We start from the raw sequence: 13,195 nt of genomic DNA, 5'->3' as shown, positions 1-13,195 counted from the left end.
ATGCCCATTAAATCATGCAACAGTTTAAACCTGTACTTCCCAGCCTCTAATTTGTGCATCTTACTTCTGCATAGCCTTCCCAAATCTTTAGCTCTGTCGTAAGTCCATCTTTAAGCCTCTGCAGGCCAGCATCACTCCGCTCATTCTCAGGAACGTCTCTGTTGTAATGTGCAATACCACCTGCAAGCAAGTTCGCAAGAGTCAGCTAGGAATGCACAGCAGAAACTAATCTATGAAGCTCAAATACTAAGCCAATCAAGATCCTGCAAGCTTAAATACAAGGATTAAGTAAACAAATCTTTCCTTCAACCAAAAATGCAACACCATGAACTGAGAATTGTGCAAACTGTACTGCAAATCTCACCCACAAAACCTCTGCTTTAATCTGGACTGCTCCATATCTGTGCATCAAGAGCACTTCATTTCCAGGCCACAGTAAATTAGATGAGTCCATCCATAACCAGGTATCAGCGGCTGAAATAGAAGCAGCAGTGGAAGTGAGGCACAATGTCCTTTGCAAGTACTTCAGGGCAGGGGAATTTCTTGCCACCACCCAAAATGTGCAAGAGAAAGCATGCATTCAGTGCCATATGTTCCAGCAACAACTGTAGTCACAATTCAATTGAAGCACGAGGGGATGTGTAGACAATGGTAAACATTTAAAAACAGCAGTACACAACAAGCAGTCCCAAGACACAGCTGCTCTAGTTTAACGTTCTCCCAGCAATTAAAACCCTGGAAGGTCTATTCCTAGACAGAGGCACAAAGCTTAATTTTGTAGAATCACCTCCAGCAAGAAAAAATAAAAGTTTTGCCACAGTACAGCTATGGAGTAAAAACCTTCAATGGTTTTTTATAAAGGTAGACAGAACAGGCAAGCAGAGCCTGCAACAGTCTCAACCATAGCAGCTGGTCAAAAAGCTGCAAACATTACCTTACTGTATACAAAGCTGTGCACCACTCCTGCTTGCACTGCAATACTGAACAGTGCCCTTTACTTGGGAACTGCACAGTGGCTCAAGTTCACAGCAAGTAATGAAATGCATACTGACCCACTATTCAAGAGGACCGCCATCAAGTGCATTAAATTCAAACACCATTTGCACCGCTTTAAAATGAATACAAGTAATCTTAATGCTTCCTCCACGCGAGAGATTTTGCCTCAACTGTTACAGCCATACAGTCAAGATTCCACGAATACCTGCATCTTCTACTCAAATAGTGCCTTGGCACTTTGATATTTTCATAGCTTTTCATCTGCGTAGGACACCAATTGTTGCCAGCTTGGTAAAGCTCTGCTGTCCCCACCAATGGATTGCAGCTAGTATACCTGTTAATGGCATGTACTACTGTATAAAATGATTTTAAAAATCAGTGTAGGTTAGCATATTCGTTCAACCAACTGTGAGCTCAGAGCAATGTCTGAGCTTGTATAAAAAACTTGAGCTTGCTACATTCCAAAACAGCACTTTGGTCTTAGCAATAGTCCAAAGGTTCCCTCTAATTCACAAAAATTCTACTACAACTTAGTTTTCCCTATATCTGAGTTTGATATGTCGTACCTTTCCAGAGTCACAAAAGGGGCCACTATAGCAGACCAAAACCATTACTCACTTGCATAAACATGTGCTCTGGCAGCTCATCCTCCATGCATCCACCTCTTAGCACCTCTGTACTACAGGTGTATGAGGAATAGTAGATTTAAAAGTTTTCTAATAGAAAGCCCTACAATGTATCCTGTTAAAGCACTGAATGTTATAGGCTACTCAGAAAGTACAGTTGTGTACACTTACAATAAATGTAGCTGTTAGAGTATTCATTGTTTGTCATTACATTTGGGTTATCCTGCTGGTAGGTTGCCCTCCAGTCTGCCTGAATTCCAAAGTCTTGGGTCCTGTCTGTTGCTGTTGCCTCTTCCCAGTCAGGTCGTCAGGGGTATAAAAGATGCAGCAGACACAGACACCATTTTGAGTTTCTTGCCCCAGATGTCAGGTGCCCCCAAAAAGGCAGGGTAAAAATATGTAAACATACATGCACCAAAATAAGCTTTACCTTCATCTATAACCAAATAGACCACCTAGGTTGCATAGATTAAAAGAAATTCCAGTAAAAATAACGGGGGGGGGGGGGCAGGTGGGTAACCTGGACTGCAACAGTGAATACACTCAATCTACATTTATTAAGTGTACACAACTGTACTATGTTCTTAGTGTTTCACTGTTGCAGTCATTACATATGGGTCGATTCCCAAAGGTATGGTTGGGGGGCTGGAGCTAAACAGCATTAGGAGTGGCTATGAGGACCTGCAGAACTGCAGTGGCAAAGCCTGACCTGGATTTAGAGTAAAAAGAGGCAGATTGTAATGTTTTGTAAAGGTATGCACTGAAGTAGCAGCCTCCAAAATGTCCTTGGTTGGTACTCCCCAGAGAAAGGCTGCAGCTCTGGTTGAATGTGGCCTAATGCCCTTAGGCACTGGTTTGCCATGGTGAGAGTAGCAGAAACTAATGCAGTGACCTATCCACTTTGAAATAGTCTGCTTGGAGATGGCCTTTCCTTGTGATGCTGTGGCATATGCCACTAGTAATTGCACTCTGAACTGTAGTTTTGTCCAAATAGAATCTAAGTGGTCTGTGTACACTGGATACCACTTTAGGCACAAGTGTAGGGTTGGTTCTCAGAGAGACCCTATCTGGATAGAAAATGACAAAGGGTTCCAAAGCCATGAGAGCCTGTAGCTCTGAAACTCGTCTTGCAGAAGTTATTGCTAGGAGCAGAGAGGTTTTCCAAGATAAGAACTTTGTCTGCAGTAGCAGCTGGCTCAAAAGGCAGTAAGGTGAGTTTTTCCAAGCCATAATTGAGATACCATGCAGGTATTGGCTTTCTCCTTGGAGGCCTTAAGTTTTTGGCACCTCTGAGGTACTGCCTTAATAAAGGATGAGAAAAAAGAAAGGTGTCTCTATTGTAATGAGCCGAAATGGCAGAGGCATGGATCCTAATTGATTAAAAAAAAAGATAGGCCTTGTACAGCATCAGTTACATATTGCAAAAATCTGAGGAATATTTGGGACAGCTGTATCAGTTCCTTGAGCATGGTTCCAAGTGCAAAAGCTCTTCCATTTTGCAGCATAGGATTTTCTAGTACTCTGCCTGATTTTCTAGTACTCTGCCTTCTGGCTTCTAAAATAACATCCATCACAGCTTTACTGAGGTGTGGTTTTGTATGGCTACATCAGCCATGCTGCCAGGTTCAGGGTCCTAAGTTGGCTGTGCAGAATCTGATTGTTTTGCTGGGACAGTAGATTAGGTATTTGAGGTAAGGTCCAGGCTGGGCATTGGGACAAGTTCCTTAAGATCAGATACCAGTACTAGCGTGGCCAGTCTGGGGCAATCATTTTTGGTTTCTCCTGTCTGACCTTTAGGAGCACCTTGGGGAGGAGAGGAAGTGGAGGAAAGGCATATACTGATAGGTTTTGTCCACTTTCCAAGCTTTTCTGTGAAGTCCTTGTGCAGAATTTTTTTAGTGGATTGTTTTGAGGAGAGGCAAATAGATCTGTGTGGGCATCCCCATTTCATTGTTATGTTGAAGACTTGTGGATCCAGATGCCACTCGTGGGGATCCATGAGGTTTCTGCTCAATTCGTCTGCCAGAGTATTTTCCTTTCCTGGCAAGAATTGTGCCTGCAGATGAACTTGGTAAGTCAATGCAGTGTCCCATAAAGCCATGGCTAGTCTGCACAGGGGGTAAGAATGAGTGCCCCCCCTGCTTGTTTATGTACCACATGACCGTGGTGTTCTGTCTTTCAGTAGTCCCGGATGAAGTAGGTCCTTGAAGGCTGTTACGGCATTTTGAACAGCTAGCATCTTTTTAATGGATATTTAGATGCTTTCGGTTTGTGGACCAGGTGCCCCGAATGCCTCTTCCTGCCATGTGCCCCCCAGGCATAATCTGATACATCCATTGTTAGGCTCTGCCTGGGGGTACTGAGAATGGCTGTCCCTTGTTTTGGCGACGGCCCACCATCAAAATTCCTGTTGCAGGCATGGAAATTGAGTAATCCAGGCTGTGGCAATGTGTCCAGACACTTGTACCACTGAATTTTCCTCATGCAGTCTTGCATATGGAATTAAGATGCAAGATCCTATGAAGCCCAAAACCAGCAGAAATTTTCTTGCAGCTAACTGGGCCTTTGTTGCCATTTCCTTGAAATATGTAGTCAGTTGCCTTTGTCTGGAATGAGATAAGCCATCTGGGCAGTTGTAGTTAAGCTTGCACCCAGGATTATTATCTGAGGGTACTAGTTTTGATTTCTTTTTGTTGACTGTGTACCCTAGGCCTGTTGAAGAGTTTTATCACAAAAGTCAGATGCTGTAGTAGAACGTCCTTGTTCTCCGCTTGTATGAGGCAGTCGTCCAAGTAAGGATATATCTGTATCCCTCTGTCTGCAGTAAGCAATTACTGGTGCCAGCACTTTGGCTCATCTACTGTGCCCAGGTTCTTCACAAAGGGCAGTGCAGCGAATTGGTAATGCTTTGAGCCAGCCTTGAACCAGAGGTATCTTCTGCATGATTGCCTGATTGGGACATGCATGTATGCCTTAGGTCTAAAGTCATGAGCCAAGCCTTGCTGCCCAGCATGGGCAGAAGCTGCTGTAAGGTCAACATTTTGAATTCTGGTATATTCAGGAAAGTGTTTAGAATAGATTGTCTCCATGCTTTGTCCTTTCTGGGTACCAAGAATAGAGTAAAATTCTTGTCCCTGCTCCTGCTGTGGTACTTGAATAGCCATGTCCATGAGCTGCAACTTTGTGCCTCTACCCACTGATTTTTTGGCAGGTCTGGCCAACAGTTTGCCCTTGGCAGAGTATGAAAATGAAGCTTGTAGCCTTATGACACTGTCTAGAAGAATTTGTCTAGAGTTATAATGTGCCAATTTTGAGAAAAAAGTGCTAGTCCCCCCCCCCCCCAAGGGTGCTGCCAGAAGGTGGTGCTTAGCGCAGGCAGGGGAAGTCATTGGAACAGTTTCCTGTACGATTGTGATTTGTCCTCTCCACTGCTTAGACCTGTAGGATCCTTGCAGCTGTGATCTGCCTCTAGGGCGTCTCTGCCCCTCAGGTCAGAGGCTGGAAAGGACCAATTCTTTGTAGGCCAGTGTCTGCTAAATCTAGGAGGCTGTACATGTAAGAAATCCTTGACAGTTTGCATAGATTTAGCTTTGTCTTCCATTTTCTTTAAAACCTAGTCTGCTTTAACACTAAACAAGGAATCATGTTGTAAAGGAGTATCTAATAATTTTGCTTTAACATGATCAGGCAGATTTTGTTCCTTTAACAAAGCATGCCTCCTAATGACAGAACCCAACAGTGGCCCTGCAGGAGGCCTCCAGAGAATCAAACCCACATTGCAAAGTATGCTTTCCAACTTCAGCCACATGCAATAAATCCTGCATTTCCTTTTCTGCACATTCAGAATTTGCCATCATTTTCTGTTTAAGCAGTGTCATGATATATGGCAATTTTAAAGCCCTCATAGCCAAAGTAGTAGATGTGTAAACCTCCCCCCCATCTATCCAGAGCCCTGCAATCCCTGTCAGAGGGGGTAGGATTTTTTTGCAGTAGACTCCTTGACCCCCTTTGGACCCTGAGAAATGGTTTCTGGGTCTGCAGAAGGGTTTTTTGAAAATATATGAGAGAGTCAGGGACCCTGTAGTATCTGTCCGGCTCGGCAGCTGGAGGTAGAGGTAGGGGTCAGACTAGACTCAGAACACAGCCTACAATGTCCACCTGGGCTGGTGTTGAGGTAGTAAAAGGAAATCTGAGCCTTTTCTTAGATTCTGAAAAGTCTTGGCTCTCCCAGTGAAAGTGCTCCCTCATGGTATGCAAGGTTTCCCAAAAAGAGTAGTCCTCAGGAGAAGCTGAAGGAATTGATTCTTCAGCATCAGAAGAATCAATGGGGGGGGGGGGGGCATTCCTGATCAGAAGAGGAATCAGGAAGAAATGGAAACCAAGCCCTGATCAAGGTAATTTAAGTCTTCAGCAATTTTGGAGCATCTTTTTTGGGCACGGAGGCCTGTCCTTGAGACTGGTGAACTTCTTTGCCTAAAGGTGTCTTAGTCTTTGAAGTAGGTCTGAATACACCCTCAGAAGCAGATGCCTGCTCAGCGGCTCTGGACTCAGAGGGAATAGTCTTCAAGGCTTCAACACCACGTGGGAGTCTGTAGCGGCTTGCGACTAAAGTAGCAGCCATCAGGGGCTGCAAAAGCACCTCAGAGAACCGGCGACTTGCTTAGGAGAAGCTTAGTCGGTTTTGGACCTCTGTTGCCTGTCCTTTTCTTTTGTGAACTCCGGTAGTCTGATGGCTATCGGGCAACATTGTATAATTAAATTTTCACCCAGAATAGCTTAATGCAAAATCAGACGCTTGGTGCATTGGTTAAATCTAGCACAAAACCGACAACTAGCAATGTCGTGGTCAGGGCCTAGGCAAGGAATACAGTAAGAATGAAAGTCCTTATGAGGTATTTGCTTCTCACAAGATATACAATTAACTTCGACATCGGTCTGGAGTAAGAAAAAAAAAAGTTTCCCCCAACGGGGTACTTGGCTTTTAATGAAAACTCAAACATGAACATCTCATGAGTCTGCCGACTGGCACTTGCCGCGCGGTGCCTGAAGCAGAAGCAGTTTGCAAGAAAGACTAAATAAAATGGCGCCTGCTGTATCTTTTATACCAGTCAGGGAAGAAGCGACAGCAACCGATGCAGGACCCAAGACTTTGGAATTCAGGCCGACAGAGGGCAAATCTGCCAGCAGGATAACCCAAATGTAATGACTGCAACAGTGAAACACTAACACCTTAACTGGCATGAGGCCATGTGAGCAGCTGCCTTTTGAGAACACATGCAAGACAGTAAAAAAAAATCACTACTCAAAGCCCCTCTCTGTGGGAGGCGCAGTCCACAAATGGAAATACCATGCCTGGCTAAAGGCACATGCTCAGTTTAGACTGAGCCCTCTACCATCTCAGACTTAAACCACCACAATGTGCATCATGCAGCCTCCAATACTGGGGGGGGGGGGGGGGGGATTTAATACTAGGTTTTTGTAATGCATCAACTGACAGCCATACTTCTAGTAGTCAGCATAATGAAGTGTCACTGACTGGAATAAGTCCACCAAGAAACAGCTTTGGTTTAGTACCAAACTTTGAGCATTCATTAATCTGAATGACTACACAAGGTACCATAACAAGTCAGTATCAACAGCTAGGTCACTGTACAACTACCCCTCTTGTACAAAAGGGATCCCACTTAAGCCACGGTTCTACCCAAGAATCAAATTCATGCATTACCCCTCCCCCACGAGATCACAAATCATGGTAAGAAACTTGCACCTGGTCCCAAATGCTCACTATACAATCAGCCTTGCCAATATTCCATATTGTTAACTAGAAATGCTAGAATGTTAAGGTGCTATATGGCAACTAGGTTTAAACTGCAGTAATTCAAAGTCAGATACAGAAAAGCTCAGGGTTCAGCCCAACTATTTATAAATATCCACTCTAGCCAAAGCATTTAAAACAAGTTTGACAACTTCAGTGAACTACCCATGAGTACATCTTACCAATCTTGCGAGTTAAATTGTCGGATTCAAACATTCGCTGAAGAACAAGAGCCTTTTCCCTTGGATCATCAGGCATGAGTTGCACTCCTTGAGACTTAAACACATCCTGAAAAAGAAAATTGTAATCCAGGCTGACCAAGTGTGCTACAGAACAAAGTTACTTTTAGTAAAATGAACAAATACCAAATCAAGATCACCAAATCTGAACAGGTGACTTTTTGACTTCCTACAGGCCCAGTTAATCTACCACCTGCTTTTCTAGAGGTAGCAGACTCTCAGATCAAGACAGACATTCCTGCAAAAGCCACATATAAACCATTTTCATTCTGTAGGCTTGGGATGAAAATCTGATGGTCCCTGGCCTGCATATCCAGTAACTAGAGGATCCTAGCTGCCCTCAAGCACTGCCTGATTAAATGACAGTCACAGTAGGCCTAGAGAGCTCTGTTATAATCAAAACCAGAGCAACACAACTGCAGCTCAGTTTTAACCCTGCCAACTGTCAAAGCAGTCAGCATATCATGGGAAACTACCACTAGCTATTTGGCTGGTGTATGGGAAAAGTGAGTCTTTAATTAAGCTTTGTGAAAATACAGAACAGCAAACCATTGGTTATTAGACTGATTTAAATGCCCTGTCGGTTTTTACACCACCTGCACTTTGCAAAAATTAAAACCAATTTGTGAAACAATTATAAACCATCTTACAAAAACACAATGACACTGCTAGCTTGCATTTGCTACAGACATTTTATTCCATTATGATAAAGTATCACATTATATGCAGCCAGTTTAGTGGACAACTGCTGTGGCATACCTACCCACAATAAACGCTTCAACTATCATTTAACATTGACAATATTTAGGAAAGAAGGGCGAACTGGTTAAAACATTTCCTGGGCCAACTACAAATGTAGTACAACTCTACAAGTCTCAAACAGTAGAAAGAATAGTCTTAACCAGTCAAGTAAGAGTTTCACTAGCCAATTGCACTTAATTATGAAGTTGAGATGAAAGCAGTCTACAGGAAAATGCAACACATTTCTCACATGTGTTAAATCAGAACAGTAAGACAGTAAAAACAATGTAGTGGAACATTTAACCCAAATGCAATTAGAGATGTGGAGACATTGGAGTAATTTACTAAAAAGGCAGTAGAGTACTATTTCATTGGGTAACTTGTTTCTCACTGCCAGAGCAGCAGCAAATGCAATTTTATTAATGGCCAGTTAAAGTCCTATGCGCATATAACTCCCAAGTATCGGTAAAATTTTAGGTTACAGGGGAGGAGTTACGCAACCTAGTGTCGAGGTGGTTGACATTTTTTCCAGTTCAGTACCCATAATCAGGACTACTGTGCTTATCTCCATGTGCAGTTAATCTATAATGTACCCCCACTAGTCATGTGCTAGAAGACGCTAGGCAGCAGTAGTTTTGAAGAAAGCCATTTTCATGGAAGCTTTACCTACAGAAAAGGATGAATGTTACAACCAAGGCTACTATACTGAGCTAAGGACAGTTTTATATTCCAACCTCAATAGGACCTAGAATAGCTATTGCAGTTGCACACCACTTCACACAGCTTACGTTTACAGTGCACCTCCCCAATTAAAACAATCTTGCCTATGGAAGAGAGAGTGGTCAAGCACATAGTGCAAGTTTAACAATTTATACTTCACTTCATACTGGCATTTCTTCACTAACACTGCTTTTCCAACACTTCAAGTCGAAGATACCATTAGGAACCCTAAGCACAAGTCATCTTGGCTCTGGCAGAACAGCTTGCCCTAATCCTGACAGGATAGTTCAGCACAAAAGCATTTCTGTTCCAAGGACAACTGCAGTTTCCCCCTACAAATGCTTACCATGCTGCAGCCCCACCCCCACTAGTCTATCTGTACCCTACACCATTTGGCTCTAGGTTTTACCTCCAGCAAGATGAAGATCCTTACCAAAGATGTGCTAAAGTCTGCTGAAAGACTATTTTGAGAAGCTGGCAAAACTTTAGCACTAAACTGAACCTGTCAGAAACAGCAGTGTTATATATTCTGGCAAACTTATAGAACTATAAGGGAAGAAACTTTCAGATGTCCACAGAACTTCTGAAACCATTTTTACTCTGTCAATCTTCCTACAGATTTAGACAAAGCAAACATTACAATCAGCAAGGAAAACTACTTTATATCTCCAGGTATATGATTTCCAATTCAAGCTTACAGATCATTCTACACTATTAATGGATAAAACAAAATATTTGTAATAAATGTAAATTAAATAGACAAACTGGGAGCATATGTTTAACAAATGCCATACTTTAAATACTTTCTTGGGGAAAATAATTTACTACAGGCACTTTATTCAGACAATTTCACATTAAATAAATCTCTGGTGATACTTAACACTTCTGTTCCACAGATACTTAACACTTCTGTTCCACAATGTGTCAGAAAAATAAAGTGTCAGAAAAATAAAGTGTCAGAAAAATAAAGTGTCAGAAAAATAAAGTGTCAGAAAAATAAAGTGTCAGAAAAATAAAGTGTCAGAAGTGTCAGAAAAATAAAGTGTCAGAAAAATAAAGTGTCAGAAAAATAAAGTGTCAGAAAAATAAAGTGTCAGAAAAATAAAGTGTCAGAAAAATAAAGTGTCAGAAAAATAAAGTGTCAGAAAAATAAAGTGTCAGAAAAATAAAGTGTCAGAAAAATAAAGTGTCAGAAAAATAAAGTATCCACTATTACGGGCAATACTGGCAGTAGCCAGAAAGACCATAACAAAAAAATTGGATTTCAGAATCTCCTTCCTTTTCTGAGTTCAAGAATCTGTTGAATGTTGTATGCCAACTGCAATTAACTATATACTCAAGCACAACCAAAAAAACAATCTTCAACTGTGGGTTAATCTACAAAACTTGAACACATCTCTAATTACATTAGTTTCTTTCATAATGTAAATATGTATTATAATCAGATATCAACACTGTAAATATATTTATGGATGTCTATGTAAATGCTTCAATTGGTTCATTTCCATTAGTTTTTACTATGATTTTATGCGATTTACAATTTTGAATGTATTAAAAATTGTTTTAAAAAAACAGCAGTGTTCTGTATTCTAAACAGAACTTTGTCCCAAAACTATACTCAAGTTCCAGACCGCACTAGCATGGAGGAGATCCAGGTTCTCCATACAAGTATTGTAAATCAGAAGCAAATACCTACTCAGATACCCATAACAGGCAATCGCTTCATTCTTCACTTGAAGGCAAGTAAACCAAAGCCATTTCTTAGAACCAATAACTTGTAATACATTTAAATCAATTTCTTAGCTGAATTACAAGTGCTGAAAATAAAAACTTTATATTAAGCATTTAGTACTGTCTCAGCCTCCCAAGTGATGCTGAGAACTCATGAGTGGGTATTTGATTATAATGAATGCAAGCAGGCACCCTCCTCATGCTCTTAACATGAGCTCTTCCACCTAGAAGCCCACATACTTCCCATATTCTTACCAATACATTCTGCAACTGCCCTCTGTATACATGTAAAAAGATCCAAGTAACTAGACTAAGCTTCCCCTTCTACAGCAATGTGGGAGTAGGGGGTAAAAGGAGTGATTACTCCCAATATACAATTCTTATCTGCACACATACAATTCTTATCTGCACACATTAGTTTTAAGTTATGTACTCACCATAACATTCCATCCAAGTAGTTAAGACTTCATTTGTCAGCAACCTGTGGGTTTTGGATCAGATATGGATCTAAGCTGGCAGCTTTCCAAGCTAAGATCGGAGCTCCAAGCCCCTCCCCCTTATTCATACTACACTGCAACCTCCTAACCCTCAGATACAGTTTGCCACCCACAATGCGACACATCAACCCAAGAGACTTGACCTGATCACACAAACTAGGCCCACAAGACTGTACATCTAAGGACTATTGTAAACCACTAAGGTCAGGGGGGAAAGAGGGAGGGAAGGTTGCTGACAGTGAAGTCCAACTACTCCGATGGAACGTTATGGTGAGTATATAACTTCATCTGAAGTAGTTAACTTCATTTGATCATCAACCTGTGGGACAGAGTCCCCAGTTACCAAAGACCTTGGGAGGCCCTTATGGAAGGATAATCCGAAGCACTGCAGAACCAAAAGAAGCCCTTCCCCTAGATACCATGTCCAAATTATGAGAAATAAAAAGAGAGAGGAAGCCCAGGTAGCCTCTGAACAAATGTCATCCAGAGAAACTCTGGACCAAAATGCAGCAGAAGTAGCCATAGAACAAGCAGAGAGTATGGACCCTGTCTGGTTCTGGTAATCTATGATCCCTGTACACCTGCAAAATGCAAAGAGAAATCCATCTAGCAAGAGTCACCTTTGAAACTGGTTTCCCCAAAAAGGGCTTCGCAAAAGAAACCAAAAAGCTCAGGCTTACGAAAGGGTTTAGTCCTACCCAAAAAGTGCAACGGTCTGTGGAAATCCAGCAAATGAAGCTTGTATTCCCCTTTTTGAAAATAATGGAATACTGGGAGACTAATAGACTAATATTCGACACCGAAGCAACTTCAGAGAGGAAAGGATTTGTCCTTGGGTTTCCCCAAGTATGGGGGTTTCATACACAAGGCTAGAAGTTCACTCTCCTAGCCAAGGTGATGGCAACTAGGAAGGCAGTCTTCCACGACAAACTTATCAATTGATGCTGTGGGTTTGAACGGGGGCACAACCAAGGCCTGAAGAACCAAGGTCAAATCCCACAGAGGGGAAGGATGCTTAAATGTGAGGTCTCAGCAAAAAGGTGCCTTTGATGAAAGTCTTACAAATCCTAGAAGCAGCTAGTAGACCTGAATTTTCTCCACATAAAAATGTATATAGCTGCCAGCTGGACCAGTGGAAGAGCTGGCCCCTGTTGGAAAATCTGAGAAATTCTAATACTGCTGGAATAGGGGCGGGAAACTGATCCAAATCTGAGAAGCCCAAATGGAAAAACGCTTTCATTTACTATGGTACACCTGGGTGGAGGATGTGTTTGCCACCACCAGAATAGACTTAACAGAAGGGAGTCCTGGCAATTAATGGAACCGGAGCAACCAAGCAATAAGTTTGAGGCCATCCAGATTCGGGGGAGGAAATCCAGAGGGATGACAAATGAGATCTGGAATGGGATCCAATATCCAGGGTGGAGCTACTAGAGGAGACCATAGGCAAGGGAACCAAACTTAACTAGGCCAAAATGGGGCTAGGAGGATAATCCTGCTCCCCAGACAAGCTTTCTGCAAGAATTGCCATGAGAGGTAGTGGGGGATACACAAAGACCACCAGCTGGCCAAGCGTCTCACCCCCCCCCCCAGGGGGAATCACAGCGACAAACTTGCTGCACTTCACATTGGATAGCAATGTGAAGAGATTGCAGAAAGGCGGACCCCACTTGAAGATCTGTTCTGCTACATAAGGGTTCAGAGACCTTGTAGGGTAAAAGGATAGTCCTGCTCAGTTTGTCCGCTAAAATGTTGGACCAACCTGGGATGTGTGTTGCCATCTGTTGGAGATGGTCTATTCCCACACTTTCATGGCCTCTCGACAAAGCG

General features: G+C 42.4%; 1 protein-coding gene across 1 annotated transcript in view; it reads right to left on the bottom strand.

Moving 5' to 3' along the window:
- Positions 1 to 13,195, bottom strand: part of LOC122796287 (glutathione S-transferase A-like) — a gene marked incomplete in the record, with an annotated part of 463,645 nt that overhangs the window by 268,705 nt on the left and 181,745 nt on the right. Inside the window, 2 exon segments of the mRNA XM_044064645.1 lie at positions 65 to 180; positions 7,620 to 7,725. Of these exon segments, the coding sequence (XP_043920580.1) occupies positions 65 to 180; positions 7,620 to 7,725 (222 nt within the window).

The sequence above is a fragment of the Protopterus annectens genome, chromosome 3.part0 (assembly GCF_019279795.1).
Source record: "Protopterus annectens isolate FY-2018-M chromosome 3.part0, PAN1.0, whole genome shotgun sequence".
NCBI lineage: Eukaryota > Metazoa > Chordata > Ceratodontiformes > Protopteridae > Protopterus > Protopterus annectens.
Note: the sequence above shows the minus strand (reverse complement) of the source record. Positions and strands in the feature narration are given on the sequence as shown.